This window comes from Herpailurus yagouaroundi, unplaced genomic scaffold (assembly GCF_014898765.1).
Source record: "Herpailurus yagouaroundi ecotype Mexico unplaced genomic scaffold, PumYag 140, whole genome shotgun sequence".
Classification (NCBI taxonomy): Eukaryota; Metazoa; Chordata; class Mammalia; order Carnivora; family Felidae; genus Herpailurus; species Herpailurus yagouaroundi.
The window spans coordinates 47,051,156-47,073,087 of record NW_024412395.1 but is presented as its reverse complement, the minus strand read 5'-3'; the positions used below and the strand labels follow the sequence as shown (position 1 = coordinate 47,073,087).

At 35.9% G+C, this 21,932-nt stretch overlaps 1 protein-coding gene across 1 annotated transcript in view; it reads right to left on the bottom strand.

The window, feature by feature from the left end:
* Positions 1-21,932, bottom strand: part of CSRNP3 (cysteine and serine rich nuclear protein 3) — a 213,833-nt gene that overhangs the window by 144,722 nt on the left and 47,179 nt on the right. Inside the window, exon 3 of the mRNA XM_040475251.1 lies at positions 20,658-20,746. Coding sequence (XP_040331185.1) covers positions 20,658-20,670 — 13 coding nt within the window. The 5' untranslated portion in view covers positions 20,671-20,746. The remainder of the gene's footprint in view (positions 1-20,657; positions 20,747-21,932) is intronic.

Sequence of the window (21,932 nt, the reverse complement as noted above, 5' to 3'; positions counted from 1 at the left end):
CTATATTGATTAGAAGGGCTTGATACATGGTTTTTTAAAGTTTATATATATACATATATATATATAGAGAGAGAGAGAGAGAGAGAGAGAGAGAGAGAGAGAGAGAGAATCCCAAGCAGGCTTTGTGCCACACAGAACCTGACACAGGGTTTCATCTCACAAACTGTGAGATCATGACCTGAGCCAACACCAAGAGCTGGATGCTTAATTTACCCATAGAGACTCCCAGGCGCCCTGACACATGTTTAACCTTACATACTCTAGGAACTTTAAGAGTAATTTCATAAAGGCAAGATCAAGAAATGCCTAGAAAAATATGTTAAGTCTTAAAGACAGTTATCTATTTGTCACCTGACAGAACCAATACTTTCAATCATAAAGTATGGTTTTCATGTGGTCATTGGATATTGGCATGTTCATTGATGGGTAGAATCGCATGAAAACTATATTCAGCTTTAATTTATAGCAACACTGAAGAAACTTTAGTCATTGACTCTTAGGAAAGGAGTAAAGAGAATACCCAGATGCATTTTGAAGAAATCTGCTTAAACATGGTTAATAATAAATAGATAAGAGTTATGTGAGGTCATGGGGCGCCTGGGTGGCGCAGTCGGTTGAGCGTCCGACTTCAGCCAGGTCACGATCTCGCGGTCCGTGAGTTCGAGCCCCGCGTCAGGCTCTGGGCTGATGGCTCAGAGCCTGGAGCCCGTTTCCGATTCTGTGTCTCCCTCTCTCTCTGCCCCTCCCCCGTTCATGCTCTGTCTCTCTCTGTCCCAAAAATAAATAAACGTTGAAAAAAAATTAAAAAAAAAAAAGAGAGTTACGTGAGGTCAAATGAATTGGCATTTTAAAACTTTGAGGCTTCCTGTCTTGAACTAACAATATTAAAACAACAACAGCAAAACTACTACCATTTGACAAGCAGCTAGAATATATGACACTTTGTGTTTAAACTGACAAATTCTCAGAAAGGTTGTGTTGACATATTTGTTTAAGATTTATTGAAAATAAATTTTGGAAGCTTATTACTGGCATACAAATGCACATATACCTTAGAGTTCAAAACCAGATTGTCTTTTCTCTGTGTAGTGTTAACCTAAAAAATGCATTTTGAAGTAAAACCAGGGATCTATGGAAGAAATGAATCTCTGATTTTACATGCAAACTTCTTGTGGGCATTTTTCTGAGGAGTCATGCGACACAGAAATGTTCAAATGTTACCAATTCTGATGATGCCTAGAATAACTAAATACACCATTAAATCAACTGTGTAAATATATATCATTCTGTCAGCTTCTCATATGGGTTTTATAACATTAAGCTCACCACGCTTAATTCAATGCCTTTCATCTGGTGGGTTCTCAGTATATGTTTGCTGTTGATAATGACGACGATAGTCCAAGCCATGATCTCATTTTCCAGACTCTGATCCTCTCTTTCTTTTCAAGTTCCTCTCTAGGCCAGCAAGGTTTTAATTTTCCCTCATCATGGCAATAAACCTGTCAGTGAGATCAGGTCAGACATAAAATTTTCCAAGGCTAGCATACAAATTCCTCTTCCTGCATGCAAGCTTGCCTCACTCTTGACTCTACCTTGATGACTGGAAGGTCATATTGTATGTCATCTGTCCATTTTTAGACCAAATGGTTTACAAGGACAGGGCACCTAAATTTTGTAAAGTTTATTTTGCAACTACTGCCTAGTTCATGATTAAGTCAGAGATGACAAATTTTTCTCCTCAACAGTAGGAGGATTACACTTTTTCTTCCTTTCCAAAACAGGTTCTTACAGAATTTTAAAGTGTGAGTCAGGCAAAGAAATATCTAAAGCACTTAGAATCGACCTGGTCCCCAGCACAACACTTTTAATGAAGCTCCAAACATGTTTCTCTTCTTATGTCTATGAAAAATATGTCTCTAAATATTTAATGTTTTTCTTCTTCCTAAGAATGAGTTAAAATTTAACAACTTACCTGTATCTCTCAAAATGCATTTGATTCATTTAAATAAGAAGACAAAAAGTAATAAAATCTGGTAAACATAACCCAAGGATTGTTTACAATTTGAACCATATTATATACCATTATTCTTATTGTATCAATAGCCAAGCTCTGCCACAGGCTTGGTTTTGGTTGTTTATTTATATTAAAAAATTTTTTTGTAACATTTATTTATTATTGAGAGACAGAGAGACAGAGCATGAGCAGGGGAGGGGCCGAGAGACGGGGAGACACAGAATCCGAAGCAGGCTCCAGACTCTGAGCTGTCAGTATAGAACCCGATGCGGGGCTTGAACTCACCAACTGCAAGATCATGACCCGAAGTTGGACGCTTAACCGATGGAGCCACCAGGCGCCCCAATTTTTATATATATTTTAAGTTTATTTATTTTGAGAGAGAGAAAGAGAGCACAAGTGGAGAAGGGGCAAGGGGGGGTGGTGCAGAGAGAGAATCCCAAGCAGGCTCCATACTGCCAGCATGGACCCCAATGTGGGGCTTGAACCCAGGAACTGTGAGATCATGACCTGAACTGAAATCAAGAGTTGGCTGCTTAATCGACTGAGCCACCTGGGTGTCCCTTGTTTTTGTTAAAGTAGGTTTCACACCCAGTGGGGCCCAACACAGGACTTGAACTCATGATGCTGAAATTAAGATCTAAACTGAGATCAGGAGTTGACCCATTGAACCATGCAAGGGTCCCATCTGCCACAGGTTTAAATATAGGAAAATAATTTGTGAATCTGATAATTTTTTATAGAAAATTTCAGTTTGGGATTCTAAAGTTTAGATTTTAATTATGTGTCTTATTTGCTTGCTTTACTAATTTAAATATTACAGAACTATGGGTATAGAATATAAGAAGTCTATTAAAATCCCACCCACCCTGTCAAAGATAGCTACCATTATTGGTTTGGTAAATATTAGCAATATACTAATGCATCATTGTTTTAATATGAGATCATTTTTCATAGAAATATGAAAATATTTTGCCACTTTTTAATTAATGTTTACTCAAAATCTTTTCATTTCAATGTATATTAAGACTGCCTGATTCTTTTACTAAAGAGCTCTCTAATATTTCATTATATGGACTTACTCTAATTATTAAACTAATACCTTATTGACAGGTATTTGGAAGGTTTCCGATTTTTAATTTCATCAATGTATGAGTGAATATCCTTTATGCACTCATAAGAGTGTTTCTGTACAATAACTTCAGAGAGATAGAAGACTTGAAGGAATTAATGCTTTAGTAAATATTGTGTTGTAAAGCACTGTAAAAAATTTACATGTCTACCAATAATATGTAACACACTTGTCAGTGTTTTTGAAAATGCATATTAACAATTTTTTAAAGCTAAGACAAACTCAGATGACTTCAGGGCCACACAGATAATGAAATATGTGAAATGGCACAGAGTAAGAAAAGAGGCAGTCGTAGAAATTCAGCAAATGTAACTGGGGGCGGGGGGGGGGGACCTATAATGGCCAAACAAAATATATCTTTATTCAGCCCTTGTCTTAATGGAATACACCATTTTGATTCTTTAAATCTTTTTTTTAATTTTTTTTTAATGTTTATTTTTGAGGCAGAGAGAGACAGAGCATGAACGGGGGAGGGTCAGAGAGAGGGAGACACAGAATTGGAAGCAGGCTCCAGGCTCTGAGCCATCAGCCCAGAGCCTGACGCGGGGCTCGAACCCATGGACCGTGAGATCGTGACCTGAGCCGAAGTCGGACGCTTAACCGACTGAGCCACCCAGGCGCCCCTTGATTCTTTAAATTTTAAAGCAAGACCTTCCTTGACTAGAGAAAGTAGTATAATCTTTGATGAGATCATTAATTTTACTATATACATTTTAACCTTATTTTCTTTCTTTATATTTTTCCTCAAATTTTATAGTTATGAGAAGAACTATTCTCCCCTAGATTTAGGATTTATTGTATCTTGTATTGATTTTATCAACAAAATATTTTATGGTAGATATGTTGAAAACAATAAAAAAAATATCTTATACTTTGCTCATTCATAAGCACAATTTTCTAACTTTTGCAAGTTGAAGTTTTGAATATAAGATTATTTTAATACATATATTATTCACATATCAGGAATAGAAGAAAAGAAAATACACCACTTGTTCTGAATATAAGCAATATCCTGCTAAGATTGATATTTAACCTCATAAAACATCCTTGGGAAGAAAAAAGAAATCCCATTATTTTAGCTTGACAAAAAACAGAAGAGGAAAATTCTAGTTTCCTTTTGATAATGGTGGTTATCTTGTGGTCTGGGAGAAAGGGTGAAGGCCATAGAGAAAATTGGCTCTGTTCTCATTTTTCTAGTCCCACTGCATCAATAAACTTTGGCAGTTTCAACACAGAGCACAGAATGTAAGCATGAAGCAGCTTGGCCTCTCTTAGCACTTTGTTATGCCCTTTACCCTTATGAGACTGTCAAGTAGAGAGAGCCAAGTAAAGGATTCCCATTGCTACAGGATGCACCAAAAAAAAAAAAAAAAAAAGAAAAGAAAAGAAAAAGAAAAAAAGGAAAAAAAAAAGAAAAAGATTTCAAAGCAGAATGTTCCTCAGTCTGTCAGTCTGACATGAGGATGATGATGATTAAAGAGAGTTTGGAAATGAGTCAGTAGTGATTCTAATTGTACTTTTGTATTTTGGGCTGTTATTTATGCCATATTTCTTTCTTTAGACCTGAAAAATAAAAGACCTAGAGATAAAATAAAGCATAAAATTACAGCCATTTTCTCAACACTTCCAATTTATATTTAAGAAAAAAGGTAAAGCTGCCATAGTCTGCTGGGTGTAAAAGAAATTGTTATATGATAATGACAACTGGAAATAAAACCTGTGTTTAAAACTGTTCAACTGTTTGTGCTCAAAATATATATTATCCTCTTTTAAATTTTTAATGTTTATTTATTTTTGAGACAGAGAGACACAGAGCATGAGCAGGGGAGGGGCAGAGAGAGAGGGAGACACAGAATCCGAAGCAGGATCCAGGCTCTGAGCTGTCAGCACAGAGCCTGACGTGGGGCTCGAACTCACGAACCAGAAGTTCATGACCTGAGCCGAAGTCGGACGCTTAACCGACTGAGCCACCCAGGCACCCCAATCCTCTTTTAAAAATCATTTTGGAAAATAAAAAGAACTTTAAAACTAAAGGATTTTTTTAGGTGTTCTGAAATAGGTTCCATCTGTTAGTTTTATTTTTTCTAATACATGAGGCCATATGAGAACTATCTCATACCATAAATTCATTTCTTTTGATTCTTAAAGGTAATCATGAGTGGGATAAAAATAACATTGCTTCAGAGAAAGTATGCCTTAGAATAGGACAGAATCTTTGAAGAGTAACACAAAGTTTTAGATGCTTATTTTGGGCTTGATGTTAAAAACTTAAATAATTAAATTAGAATCTGCTCTGCTTAAAATAAAGGAGGGGGCAGGAAAACATAGAGCTTCAATATTGTATAGGAAAAAAAAATCCATGAGGGCTTCCAAATTCATCATGTTCATAAAAGAAACAACACCAAAACACAGCCTGTAAATAGTTTATTGATTCATTTATGTATCCATTTGTCCTTATACAAACCGCAAAGTTGACTTTTCATTCTATTGCTCCTACACTTGTTGCCTGGAATTATGTATAACTAGAACTCTAATTTATTAAAATTAACAGAGTCATTCACTATAAGATAATCAAATTTATTTGAGTGGAATTCTCTGTGGTTTACACTTTGGGTTCTTCTATCAGATTAGTATTGGAACTGATTGGCAGATATCTCCCTGCATACATAAATATTGTATAAATTAGGCAGCTCCTTGTAAAAGAATTTTAAAGGACTTGAGTTCTGAGCTTGTAGAGTTGGGGTCAACAAACATACTCTATTCTCAAAATTTCATTTGCTTTAAAAATGTATACTCCCTTTTGTAAATCCCCATAGATCTTCTCGTCTTTAACACTGTCGTATTTTAGCTACTTTTGAAAAACTGTAAGCATGTATGTATCTGTTAAAACTTTATATTACTCATGATTTAAAAATATCTGCAATCATGAAAGTTACTTTAACATAGACTTTTTCCTCTGTTGCTTTCTATTTGCTCTTTTAAGTTCCCTCTAGCTCTCATACATGTCAAGTGCAGTAAATGAGACAATTTCCCACCTTAAACCAAATTAAAAAAAATTTTTAATGTTTATTTACTTTTGAGAGAGAGAGAGACAGAGAGACAGAGGCGTGAGTAGGGGAGGGGCAGACAGAGGGAGACACAGAATCTCAAGCAGGCTCCAGGTCCTGAGCTGTCAGCACAGAGCTCAATGTGTGGTTCGAACTCACGGACTGGGAGATCATGACCTGAGCCGAAGTCGGATGCTCAGTCGGGTGACTGAGCCACCCAAGCACCCCAAACCGAATTTGAAATAACTTTACTACTAACTTTAGAAATGTGGATAAAATCTTGCTAAAATGTTAATTTCAGTAAAGTTCAACAGATATGTGCCCAACATTTTGCTATATGCTCTGGATAAATAAGATGTATTCCTTGCCCTTGAGAAGCTTCAGAACAATGGTCTTCAAGCATTTTAAATCATACATCTCCACTAGTAAAACAAAAAAAAAGTTTCTGCATGTATGTTTCTCCTATATACGTACATATGCATGTATATGTATTTACATGTAATATAATATATTACTGTAAAAATATATTATCTAAACTATATGAATGTTTAGACATAGAAGTTAGAAATGATAAAGAAAGATAAATACAGATACAACTATTTTTACTTTGCTTCTCAACAGATCTTCTTGCTCACCCCATAGGTTATATGCATTAGAATTTGGAGCTCACTGGTCTTGAGGGGAGAATAACATGTAAATAAATAATTTGAATAAAGTGGTCAATTATCTGATAGACATTAATACAAGGCACTAGAACACGGAAATACTTCATGGAAGAGTCACTAGATCTAAGCCTTTCTGTATAAAGAGGAGATAGTGATGCCAAGAAAAGGGAGAAGGGGATGCCTTGGCTGGCTCAGCTGGTACAGCTTGGACTCTTAATCTCAGGGTCCTGAGCTGGAGCCCCAGTTAAGCCCTACATTGGGTATAGAGCTTAATTTTTTTTTTAAGTGGGGGAGAAGAGGGTGGAAAGAAGAGCATTCCAGCCAGAATAAGCATCTACATAAAGGCATAGGGTCACCTCCTGAAACATGGAGGTGACCATGAAAAAGTTCAGGACTGATGAAATGTAGAACCCACGTTGAGCATGGTGAGCGAAGATACTGAGGAAGCAGAAGCCAGGTAACAGACACAAATAGCTTGGATCCTATCAAAGTATGGGAAATCTTTGAAGAGATTTAAGAGGGTGACTGAAGGTCATGGTCAGATACTTGTTTCAGATTGCACCTCTGGGCAGCTGTATTGACAATGGATGGGAAGAGACACAAACGGAATCAGGGATACTCATCAGTAAACTACCACAGATGAGATGAAGAGCAACACAATTAAAGCGGGGCAATGCAGCTCTCACAAGGGGATGAGAAGTAGCGCGCGGAAAAAACTCTGTAGAGTGCAATCGTGGTTTTCTGGAAGTGGCTGGTGAGTGAAAAGGAATAATCTTAGTTACTCTGCAGTTTCCTGACGTAGATGACTGGCTATTTTTAACTGAGATGGTGAACACAGTAGCAGGAAAAGATCTGGGGCAAGGAGGAGATACGCAGATTCTTCTTTAAGATTTACATAAAAATCATCAACATTTGGGGTGCCTGGGTGGCTCAGTCAGTTAAGCGACTAACTTCGGCTCAGGTCATGATCTCACAGTCCGTGAGTTCGAGCCCCACGTCGGGCTCTGTGCTGACAGCTCAGAGCCTGGAGCCTGCTTCCGATTCTGTGTCTCCCTCTCTCTCTGCCACTCTTCTGCCCACACTCTGTCTCTGTCTTTCTTTCAAAAATAAATAAACACTAAAAAAATTATTAAAAAATTATAAACAAAATTATAGTGTTGAATTAAAAAAGAACAAATTACTTAACTTTTGAAAGGAAATTTTTGTATTTCAAACAATATTTATAATATTTACACAAAATATTTGTAAATCATTTGGTTTAAGTTCTCCCAGTCTTTTATTTACTTTAATGCTCCTTTGTGTATATATAATTATTATCTCTGCTTTTTTATGTCTATTTTTCTCATCTAACATATCCTAACAAATGTCATATTTAATGACATTTTCTCTTAGAAATGAAATTTTAGTAGCTGTGTAATCTTCTGGATGTACCACAAATTTTTAAAAAACTCTAATATTGGATGTGTATGTTATTTTCAATATTTCAAATAATTATATAGAATTATATGATATATTTCCATTTGTCTAGAAATCTACTGGTTGTTTAAGAAAAGAAAGCATAAGCATATGGAAGTTCCTTCACATATTTTGCTACTAACCTATTTCCATCAATAGTATATGACAGTGAAACAGATATGCAATAAAAAATCTTGCTCATTTGATAGATATAATATTACAACATTTTATTCCCATTTCTTTGGGTACTGTTTTTTTTTTAACGTTTATTTATTTAAAAAAATTTTTTTTAAACGTTTATTTATTTTTGGGACAGAGAGAGACAGAGCATGAACAAGGGAGGGGCAGAGAGACAGGGAGACACAGAATCGGAAACAGGCTCCAGGCTCTGAGCCATCAGCCCAGAGCCCAACGCAGGGCTCGAACTCACGGATCTCGCGGACCGCGAGATCGTGACCTGAGCTGAAGTCGCACGCCCAACCGACTGAGCCACCCAGGCGCCCCCGTTTATTTATTTTTGAGACAGAGAGAGACAGAGCATGAACAGGGGAGGGTCAGAGAGAAGGAGACACAAAATCCGAAGGAGGCTCCAGGCTCTGAGCTGTCAGCACAGAGCCCGACGCGGGGCTCAAACTCACGAACTGTGAGATCATGACCTGAGCCGAAGTCAGACGCTTAATCGACTGAGCCACCCAGGTGCCCCTGAGTACTGTTGAAGGTGAACTTTTTAATATGTTTATTAGCTCTTTATATTTCTTTTTTTATATAAGTTGTTTCATTTCTTTTAGCCCATATTTTCACTGGAGTCTTATTGATGATCTTAATTAATTTGTGAATGTCCTTCAATAATAAAAGTAATCACCCCTCACTGTCATCTATGAAATAATGTTTTAAGTAGTTGCCTATTTATCTTTTTATGTAGCTTATGATTTTCTATCCCTTCATATTCCCTATTTGGAATTATCTTTTTTTATAATAATATGTATTTTGAGGAAATTTGGAGACTACCAAAAAACACCAAGAAGACAATAAATTAAATCTACACTTAACCACCCCAATATAACTAGTTTTATTATATACACATATGCATTTATATAATCATCCTTTGATCCATGCATAAATGGCATCACTGGGAGAGCTGTTTTATAGCCTCCTTTTTCACCTATTAATACATTTCAGATAGTTTGCCAATAATAAAATATGCTATAGAAACACTTATTTTAACCACCTCAGAATATTATTTTGAGTGGATATGTAATAATTTGTTTAAATCATTCATTTTTTCCCAGACATGCAGAGGTTTCTCATGTTCATTATGTTAAATATTACGTCAGTAAACATCTTTGTATACATAGCTCTGTGTTCCTAATTGACTATTTCAGTAAGGTTTTTAAATAGTTAGAATCCCTAGGTCAAAGAGTATATAAAAAGTAAGGTCCTTTAATACATAGTAACAAATTACCTTCTAGAAAATAACCAATTTACCTATGCATCCCTATAGTATGACATGGTTCATTTCTCCACATCTTCACCAATACTGGATATAATGATGATAACTACACATTTGTGTGCTTCCAATGTGCCAGGTTCTATATCTACTTTACTGGCAAAGTGTCTGAACATTAGAAAGTTTAAAGTTTATTTAAATCTTCACAAATAATTGGAGAGTGAACTCAAGGTTCAGTATGATCTTAAAAACGATGCTTTCTGTCAGTACGCTAGACTATTTCCCAAATTTTATATGTTTAAATGAGCATTATTTATCAAGTACCTTTGATTACTAGTTATGTTGAACATTTTATTTTCAAATTGAGGGGTCACCAGAAGTTCTTTTGCAAAAAGTTCCCTGAAGATCTTGCCAATCATCCTAATGAAGTTTATACTTTCTCAGCAATATCTAACAACTCTCTACATTTTAATAATATTGACCATTTGTACTTACATATGCTGTGAATATTTTAAGTGTCTTTCCTTATGTAAGTTGAATTTGGAGCATTTTCTAATATATAGCAATGAATTTTCCAATCAATTTTTTTGTAGATATCAACAATCTGATTGTAAAATTTATAGGGCAAGGCAAAGTGGTTAGAATACCAAAGCAATTTTGAAATAGAAGAGGATGCATACTATCTGGTCTGAAGACTTACTATAAAGCTACAGTAATCAAGACAACGTGATAATGGGAAAACATATAAATACATATATCAGTGGGACGGAATAGAGAGGTTAGAAAGAGAGCTAAACAAATATGACTGCTTTCTGACAAAAATACAGAGGCAATTTAATAGGGAAAAGACATTCTTTTTTTTGAAATGGTGAGGGAACAGTTGAATGTCCATATGCAAACTACTGAACCTCAATTGTTTACATTATACAAAAATTTTCTCAAAATTAAATCATATACCTAAATGTAAAACATGAAATTAGAAAATATTTAGAAGAACAGGTCAAAATCCTTGTGACCTTAGGTTAGACAAAGAGTTTATTGACATAACACCAAACCATAATACATAAAAGAAAAAAATTGACAATTATGACTTCATAAAAGTGGAAACCCCCCCTACTCTGTGAAAAACATTAAAGAATACAAAGAACAAGCCACCGAAGGGGAAAAGTTTGCAAATTTCACATTTCCCAAAAGATTTGTATCCAAAATATTTATAAAGAACTCTCAAAACTCAACAATAGAAAGCAACTCAGTAAAAAATAGAGCAAAACAAAATATACAAAGAGTTTTTAAAACTTAACAAAAAAGGAAGAAAAAGCAATTAAAAAATGGCCAAGTTCCTTCACAGACACCTCACTCACCAAAGAAGATACACAGATGACAAATGAGAATATGAAAAGATGTTCCATATCATATGTCATCAGGGAAATACAAATTAAAACAAGATACTATTAACACCCATTAGATAGCCAAAATCCAAAACACTGACAACACCAAATGCTGGAGAGAAAGTGGAGCCAGAGGAATTCTCATTCATTGCTGATGGGAATGCAAAATGGTATAGGAACTTCAATGAGTTTGGTGGGTTCCTATAAAAAACTATACCTACTCTCACCATGACTTAGCAATTGCACTTCTTGGTATTTACCCAAAGAGATGAAAACTTATGGTCCAAGTAAAATTCTGCACATGAATGTTTCTAGAAGCTTTATTCATAATTGCCAAAATTCAGAAGCAACCAAGATGTCCTTAAGTAGGTGAATGAATAAAGTGTGATAAATCTAGACAATGAAATATTCTTTAGTGCTATGAAGAAATGAGTTATCAAGCCACAAAACGACATGGAGAAAATGTGAATGCATATTATTAAGTGAAAGAAGCCAATCTGAGAAGTCTACATACTATATGATTCCAACTATATGACATTCTTTTTTTTTTAATTTTTTTTTTCAACGTTTATTTATTTTTGGGACAGAGAGAGACAGAGCATGAACGGGGGAGGGGCAGAGAGAGAGGGAGACACAGAATCGGAAACAGGCTCCAGGCTCTGAGCCATCAGCCCAGAGCCCGACGTGGGGCTCAAACTCCCGGACCGCGAGATCGTGACCTGGCTGAAGTTGGACGCTCAACCGACTGCGCCACCCAGGCGCCCCTGACATTCTTTTCTTTAATGTTTATTTAGTTTTTTTTTTTAATTTTTTTTTTTTAATGTTTATTTAGTTTTAAGACACACAGAGAGAGTGCAAGTTGGGGAAGGGACAGAGGATTTGAAGCAGGTTCTGTGCTGACAGAAGAGAGCTGGATGTGGGGCTTGAACTCACAAATTGTGAAATCATGACCTAAGCCAAAGTCAGACATTTAACCGACTGAGCCACCCAGGCACCCCAAGACATTCTTTTTTTTAATGTTTATTTATTTATTTTTTGAGAGAGGTTGACAGAACCCAAGCAGGGGAGAGGCAGAGATGGAGGGAGAGAGAAACCCCAAACAGGCCCTGTAATGATACTGCAGGGTTCGAACCCACAAGTGAGATCATGACCTAAGCCGAAACCAAGAATCAGGTTCTCAACTGAATGGGCCACCCAGGTGCCCCTAACTATAAGACATTCTGAAAAGGGCAAAACTATGGAGACAGTAAAAAAAAAAAATTAGTGGTTGCCAGGGGCTGGGAAGGAAGGATAAATAGATAGAACACAAAATATTTTTTAGGATAGTAAAAATATTCTGTATGACACTATAACGATGGAAACATGTCATTATACATTTGTCCAAACCCACAGAATATAAAACACGAAGAATGAAATCTAATGTAAACTATGAACTTTGAGTGATTATAATGTGTTAGTGTAGGTTCATCAGTTATAATAAATGTATCACTCTGGGAGGGGATATAAAAAATGGAGGAGGCTATGCACATGTCGGGGCAGGGAATATATGTGAAATTTCTATACTTTCTTCTCAGCTTTGTTGTGAATCTAAAAAGAACTGCTCTAAAAAATAGTCCTTTTGAAAATGTTGGACAAAACATTTCAAAATATTTGAACAAACACTTCACAAATGTATAGGTGTGAATATGCACAAGGAAAGTTGTTAAATATTATTATTCATTATGGGCATGAAAATTAAAAACTGCAATGACAATTAGAATGGCTGAAATAAAATAACAACTGACAATACCAAATGCTGGTGAAAGTGTGGAAAAGTGTGAATGCTCATACATTATAGGTGGGAATGCAAGATGGTAAAAGCCATTCTGGAAAACAGCTTTTAGTGTCTTAGAAAGTTAAACTTATACTTAACACATGATACACAATTTCATTAGGGCATTTACCCATGATAAATGAAAACAGTTTTTCACAAAAATTTCTACTGGGATGCTTATTGCAGCTTTATTCAGAACACCAAGAACTAAACAACCTAAGTGTCCTTCATTGAGTGATTGGATAAACAGACTGTGGTACATACAGACAATGGAATACTACTTAGCAATAATGAGGAGCAAACTATTGACACACATAAGAGCATCAATGAATTACAGATGCATTATGCTCAATGCAAAAGGCCAGATGCAAAAGACTACATTCTGTATGTTTCTATTGATTTGATATTCTGGAAAAGGCAAAACTACAGTGACACAGAGCAGGTCAGTTGCCAGGGACTGGAGGAGGTAGGGGGGAGCTGACAAGGGGCAGCTCAAGGGAATTTGGGAAGTGATGGAACTGTTCTGTGTCTTGATTGTGGTAAAGGTTACACAGCTCTGTGCAACTGTCAAGCTCGTGAAACTATAACCGAGAAGAGTGAATGTTACTGTTTATAAATATAAAAATGAATAAATGACTTCTCACTTTTTATTTTTTTTGCATTATTTATGCAAATTGTCAATATTATTAAAATATAGAGTTGTTAGATATCACTGAGAAAATATAAACTTCATTAGGATGATTGGAAAGCTCTTGTGGGAACTTTTTACAGAAAAAAACTTGTACTGACCTCTTTCCTGAACCAAAGTCACATAAATTCTTGAAAGCTACTGAATTTATTCAATGTTAAATGATGTTTTAAGTGTTGAAAATATTTAAAGTAATTTAAAATACTTTAAAATAATATTTTATTTTAATTTTTTTAATGTTTATTTATTTTTGAGAACGCAAGCATGTGCGTTCATGTGCATGAACGGAGGAGGGACAAGGAGAGGGTGAAAGAGGATCCGAAAGGCTCTGTCTGCACTGAGAGCGGACAGACTGATGTGGGACTCAAACTCCCAAACAGTGAGATCACCACCCGAGCCTAAGTAAGACGCTTAACTGACTGAGCTACCCAGGGACCCCTAAATAATATTTTAAAAAATTTAAATCCTTATCTACAATTTACCTAATATTGTATGTATAGATCACACCATAGTTTTCCCCATATAGTTAAAACATTGTGCTAGTATCTTCTATTCAGTAAGCCATTGTCTGTCTCTGCTTCATTCCCCCTCTCCTATTTGAAGTGCCTTCTCTAGCAGACACTAATTCATTATGTATACTTGGGAGCATTAATAGTCTTTCATTGGGAACCTCCCAACTGACTTTTCTTTGTTGCATTTTATGATTGCATGTATAAATTGACAGGTTTTAGACTTTCTATTCCATTCCATTGCTCTGATGATTGGTTTTTGTGTGTGTCCTTGTTAGGCATTGATATCCTATATCCTATAGGATATACGTATGTGTGTAATATGTAATTCTGTCGCTTAATCAAGTAAAGGTTGTAGTCATTGCCGTTGTAATTAAAGTCATAAGAGTGGTTTGATCAGGGACAGCAGGGAGGACAGATGAACAATAAGGCGAGCACTGTCATTTGAGCACAAGTAAAATGTCAAGAACTTTTATGGGTGTGTTATTTACCCTCTACATTGTTTATTGTTTTTAATTACCTGATTTCATTCATTTATATTACCTATGGCCACCTATCAGTATTTGAGTTTGTGATTCACTTTGTGATTCACCTTGTGAAGGAACAGAGGAAGGAGAACCTGCCTTTACAAAAGGGTCTACAAGGTGTGAGGCAAACCAAGAGGGAGGGGTGTTACAACAGCCCAGGGAGTGGAAGAAGAAAAATGAAGTTAACAGTGTCAAATACCCCTGGGAGAGCCAGTCAAGATACGGGCTGCCGGGTCATCTGTGCCTTTAGAGAGAGCATGCTCTGTTAAATGGGGTTAGAAATCAGATCGCACTGTGCTGAGGAGTGACTGGATCTTAGAAATTGGAGATAATGAATGTAGACTGCTGTATGGAGACTTTGAATGGGTTGGGGAGGAGAGAAATTGGATAGTAGGGCTGGTGAAATCTGGTGAAGAGAGATCAGTTTGCTTTTGTTTGCTGATTAACTTTTTTTTGGATAGAAGTTTGAAGAATGTATACAGGTTGAAAGAAAAGAGCGAATAAAGAAGAAAAAATTGAAGATAAAGTACAAAAAGGAAATAACTAATGGCCAAAGCATCAGTGATAGGGAATAAAATCAAACACAGGCTGTGCCTTGAATAGGAAGGATTCCTGATCCTTTAAGAATGGAGGAAAGAAAAAATGTTGATACATGTAGCTGTTTGATGCTGGAGGGAATGGCAAGGATGCACAAGTAGTTTCCACACAATGACTTCAATTTTCTTGTTAAAATAGCAGGTGCACCAAGAATGAAGGGGAGAGATTGTATGGCCTGAGTGGGGCGATAAACTTTTGAAATAGTGTCTGACCATGGTCATAGGGAAAGGATTAGTGGATGCTATTGAGGAACTAACTCAGATTAGAAAACCATAAATCTGCAGAGTGGGTCATTTGCTCCTGTAGTACTCATGTGCCTGGGTATAAGGGAGGGTTCACTATACTTTGGATTCAAGGCTGCAGGTACCATGTAAGAAAGGACAGGCTGTAGAAATGTAGAGAGTAAGCTGCTGGTGTCCAAGCTCAATTTCAAGCAAGACTTGGTGAATATGGAAAGATCCAAGTCTGACTGAATTCAAAGAAAAAGAAGTGAAAAGAAAAGAGTTTATTTATAACCTTACTCCTGACTTAATGTTGTTTTTACTTTATTTTTTCCTTTCCCTAATTTTTTATTTGTTTTACATTCAATCATTATTTCATAAGACACATTTTAGATACAAAGCCAGGTATAAGCAAATAAAAGGAAACTAAAAACACTCCGATGGTCAGAGGTGAGTCTCACTTTAATACGAGAAGCTGGAATTCAAAGTGTCTCCATTGAGCTTTAATTGAGAACAAGATGTTGAAGATGGTTAGGAGGCTTTGTGGTTGATATGGAGTGGTTATCTATTGAGATTGTGGAGGTTAGGGTTTGATAAGTAGTTCTCATCTTGGGATAATTTTGTACCAAGGGGACACTAGGCAATGTCTAGAGACAGTTCTGGTTTTTCCAAAACACAAAGGTGTGTTTGTGTGTGTGTGTGTGTAATACTCCGGATGTCTAGTGCCAGGGATGCTACTGAACATTTTATAATGCATGAAATAGCACCCACAGCAAAGAATTATCTGATCCAACTGTTAGTATTGCTGAGGCTAAGAAACCTGGGATAGTTAAACTACTTGTAAGAATGATGGAAGAATGAGAATGGTAGTAGATATCTGGAGAACCATTGAAAAAAGTGGAGAAGGAGGACCCACCCAGGGCATGGGCATGCCAGATGATGGGAGATTCAAAGATGCACATTTGTGGGTGGTAGTTTGTGAGAAAATGGAGGAGTCAGTCCATGGGGAACTCGACTTGGGGTACAAATTTGTAAAGGATTCCTGGCTTAAACTCTTGTAAAGCAAATACAGGGAGAATGAAAGCAAGGGATTTTTATAAGAAAGCATATGCTATTTTCCACTTGCTTTTGAAGTCGCATTTCAGTTACCCTTAAAGACTTTATAGCTCTTCCCTTTGAAGTTTCCAGATAAACGCAATGAAGATTAATACTGGTTTGAAGGAATAGATCTCTGACATGGGGACGTTACATGAGAAGTCCTTGTTTTCTCCATAATCTTCCATGGTTCTTGCATTTCTCATGTTTTCTTTTCTTTTGGTTTTCCCAAAACAGATAATACCAGTTACCTCTTCAGGTCAAACTCATAGAGCTGACTGTCTCTTCTGTCTACACCACATGTAAGACGTACTCTCTGTTTTGGTTTAATTAAAATGGACCTTCTAAACAATTGTGACCTTCACTACATCATTTCTTTAGTACTACACTACTGAACATTTATTTCCTTTACATGATACACCATTTACAATCCCTGCCTTTTGGAATACTGAAGGAGTTGGAATATTTGATAGGTTCTGAGACCTCCTAATCCATTTTTTATTTGGATGGCTAGATATTCTTTTCACACTGACTTAATAACACTGAAAAAGAATTGATTTAACTTCTTTTTCTGCATATCAAATTGGCTAAACCTTTCAATTCTGTACAGGAAAGTCAATACTGAATTGCTTTTAAGATAATATCAATTTATGTGATGCATTCACCTATAGTTCAGATGGATTGCAAACAGGTCATCTGGGCCATACACACTTCCAGACTCCTGTGCTCTGCACTTAATATTTCATAATGTTTCATAGAAAATTCCAAACAGATTACCATCAAATGAAAGTTGATGGCTCACTTGTTGAAGATCACAAATAGACTAATTTATTTTAATTTCCAAACCTCATATATCTTCTAATAAATCAGACGTACAAAGGAAGACATGTGTCTTTTAAAAAATTAGTACTACGTGGGGCGCCTGGGTGCCTCAGTCAGTTAAGTGTCCGATTTCAGCTCTGGTCATGATCTCATGGTCCGTGAGTTCAAGCCCCACTCGGGGCTCTGTGCTGACAGCTCGGAGCCTGGAGCCTGCTTCAGATTCTGTGTCTCCCTCTCTCTCTGCCCCTCCCCTGTTCATGCTCTGTCTCTGTCTCAAAAATAAATAAACATTAAAAAAATTTTAAAACAAATAAAAATAAATAAAAATATGCTATACATTCAGAAAAAAAAAATTAAAAGATTAAAAATTAGTACTACAGGAATGAGAAGGTATTTAAATAACTCCCCTCCATCTTCAGTCTCAGTACTTAGAGTTCTCCTAAAATAATAATAAGACTAATGATAGAAGAACAAAGACAACGATATAGAACTTTCTAGCACCATGTGTCATCTATGTGTATTATCATAGAGATCTGTAACTACTTTAGGTTCATAATATTTATTCAATTCAAAAAAGGGATTAACGTTCTCCCCTACGCAGATGAACAGTTACAGCTTTTAGCACTTTAGTAAGTGATTGGACTAATCCACATTCAATTGCATGCTTCTTGCAAACATTTTGACAACGTTTTATGTACAAGCAGTAAGTATATTATCATTTTAAAAATATATCTTCTCTTTCTGGTGAAATTAAGGAAGACACATACTAGTTATTTTACATATATCAACAACATTTACCTTAACAAATGATTTAGAAAACTTACCAGCAGGCACTTGATACATACTTGCTGAGGAGCGCCTGGGTAGCTGTTGGTTAAGTGTACAACTCTTGATTTTGGCTCCGGTCATGATCTCATGATTGACGAGATGGAGCCCCGTGTAGGGCTCCGTGGGGACAGCGCAGAGCCTGCTTAGGATTTTCTCTCTCTGCCCCTCCCCCGCGCAGGCACACTCCTGCACTCTCAACATAAATAAACTTTTTTTTTTAACATTTATTTATTTTTGAGAGACACAGAGGGGCAGAGTATGAGCATGGGAGGGGCAGAGAGAGAGGGAGACACAGAATTCAAAGCAGGCTGCAGGCTCCGAGCTGTCAGCACAGAGCCTGAGGCGGGCCTGAACTCACAAACCGTGAGACCATGACCTGAGCCGAAGTCAGGCGCTCAACTGTCTGAGCCACCCAGGTGCCCCTCAAAATAAATAAAGTTTAAAAAAAATACTTACTTGTTGAATGGTTGTGGTTGTGACATAAATCAATCTAATGGCAAATCTAATGGCACCATTAAGAAAGAGATTATCTTCACTGACTTTTCAAAAAACAATTTTACTATTTTTAATTACTTGATTTGCTTTAATTTCTTCACATATCACCTTTTTAAAAGCTTTTCATGAGAAGCACAGTACTGTGCAATTCTATTTCAAGCAGTCTGGACTCCCACACCACTGCAAATTCTTTACTCATCTAGCTACTATTTGCATATGGATCCCTCAGAGGTTTATAGCATTCAATCCTTTTCTAACCTACATGCCTTTCTGGGTCATTGGGGAAATGATTTAGCTCTCTGGTGAGCTTATTAATAAAGAAGTCAAATGTACTGGAATAAATAAAAAACTACCAAGTAGGCAATGCTCACCTTTGTTCTTTTCATAGGTGTTTACATGACTACTTTCTACAACATTAAATTTGCAGTTGTGGCAAAAAAGTGACTTCTGTCTTAAAATTGCATATTACTTGTGTTGTACTTGAAGAGATACTTTAACAAAAGGTCAGTTGGGTGTGGGTTGTAATAGAGCAACAACACTTCCATTGGTATAAACTCTCGCCATGCTAGACCAATAAAAGCCATAATGTGAAAATATGAATGAATAAACCCCCAAATAATTCTCAGTGCACTTTAGGATTCGTTACATGGTCTTTTAAATCTGGCTTGTCTTTTTACGTACCTACTGCTTGCGTTAATAATAAAATTAATTTCTGAGTAACATATTGGTCGGGCACTTCTTGAAAACAGGAACCACATCTTATCTTGAAACAACCAAAGCACTTAGCCCATTGCCTTGCATGTGGTAAGTCCTAAATGAATTCTGAATGAATATATCCTTGGATGGGTGAGGAAAAGATGTAGAAGTTGAAGACAAGACTGACCAAGGAAATCAAAATAAAAGATCATCAATACTTCTTCATTTTAAATTATGAATATTTGATATTGGGTCTTACCAAATAAAGAAGGCAGAAATCATCTACTTTCTCAAGCTATCCCATGAGAATAAACTATTTCAACCCATATTGTAATTCAAACTTCTAAATGAAGATTTTTACATTAGTTTATTATTATAATAACCTGTTTTGTTTTTTTCTTTTCCAGACATAGGACTCTAAACAACATAGAAAAGGTCCTCAACTATCTTTCTGCTCATTCATATGAACTGTCATTTTATTGAGTCCATATTTTCCAACAAAAGGATAATTTGTTTCACTGTACTTTGGGAAAGTCAGGGAATGAGATTCAAAGAATTGTAGCAGGATTGATGATTAGCTATCTTTCTAAACTATTTGTATATATGCATACATGTTGCAACCAAAGATACAAAATAAATGAAAAGTTTGCAAAGTAGGTGTGCATGCTTTATCAAATCAGAAATAAAATTTTATAAGGATGCCTAGGGGCACGTGGGTGGCTCAGTCGGTTAAGCGTCTGACTTCCGCTCAGGTAATGATCTCGCAGTTTGTGAGTTCGAGCCCTGAGTCTGGCTCTGTGCTTACAGCTCGGAGCCTGGAGCCTGCTTCGGATTCTGTGTCTCCCCACATCTCTCTGTCTCTCCCATGCTCATGCTCTGTCTCTCTCTGTCTCTCAATAATAAACATTAAAAAAATTTATAAGGATGCCTATATTTTTATGTTAATAGTGCTACCCTTTATAAAAGCGAAGCAAATTTTAATAACCAATGATTTTCTACTGAAACAATATTTTCTTTTAACCATCCCCAATTGAACTAAACAATATATTTCTGGTATAAATGATTTTTTTTTAATTTTGAAGAGATCTTGTTAAAATATGTATTTTAAGTAAACATGTGTCCTTATTATCCAATTACACATTAGCAACAACTTGCAACAGTTACAGTTATATTTCAGATCTGTAAAAGCATGTAAATAATAATGTAGGAACTGCTAACCTTGAGATCTCATGAACTCCAGTATCTTCCTGAAGACTCTATGCTTCTGAAAACATCATTTCAGTCAGTTGATATCTCCTTATTTTTTCCTTAAAAAAGAAAACATGTCTCAATATGTCACATAAGGTTGTATTTTCAAAGAACACAGCTAACTACATGGTATAAATATAATGTGACACAGGAAAATCAATAGGAATCGTGGAATATAAACAAGGCATTAAATACAGAACTAAATGATCAGACTGTATATAATTTAGCAGAAAGAATATCCATCCTAGAAGAAGAAATTAGCAAATTTCTAATCAATGAACACATATTACTATGGGAATGAAGTTAAGGAAATTCCATCTTATTAATCAGCATTACACTAGATTTTAATAACTTTCCAGTCTCCAGGAGTTTCATTATCTTAAAGACAAACAAAAATCCAGAAAAAACAACCAAAATGTCATAGCTAAATCATTGATAACAATCAGGATAAATATTTATTATGTTTTTTGATTTGCTTAAAGGAAACTATTTAATTATAAAATTATATCAAACATTAATATGTCCTGGTTTTAAGATACCTTACTTAGGCTTTTAAGAAAAATCTTGTTTTTAAAATTACAGTGCCATAAATTAAAATGATTAGTGCAATAATTTTAAAAGGTGATGACATCCTCACAACAATTATATCCTTGAATTTTCTCAAACTAAAATGTATATAATCACTTTCTCTAAGGAATTAATGAAATTTCCATTCTTTTTTATTTGTCATATACAAATATAAAAGTTTTCCTTAGAGATGAGATAGAGAAATTTGTGAAGTGTGGTTAATGTATTATTTCCACAGTAGCCAGAAGTGAACACAGACCGTAACCAATAATAATACGTAGTATAGAAAACCTGTAAATGGGTTACTTGAATGAAGAAATAGCCTGAGTAAAGAACATAGGCTGTTTTGTTCATACAAGCTTAAAACATCAAAATCTTTAAGGAAAAAAAAAATGCCTTAGGAACATTGTACATCTGGAAGCTTCTTTCTACCTTTAAACATTATGTATATTTATACAGATATGCATGGATACATGGATTTAGAACAGACTAGAGTATCTGTGGTACTCATAAGTTTTATCAAATTATGGTTAGAATTATAGAGCTAACTAGAGGGGCACCTGGGTGGCTCAGTCAGTTGAGCATCTGACTCTTGATTTCAACTCAGGTCACAATCTCACAGTTCATGAGATGGAGCTCCAGATCAGGCTCTTGAGCTGTCAGCAAGGAGGTTGCTTG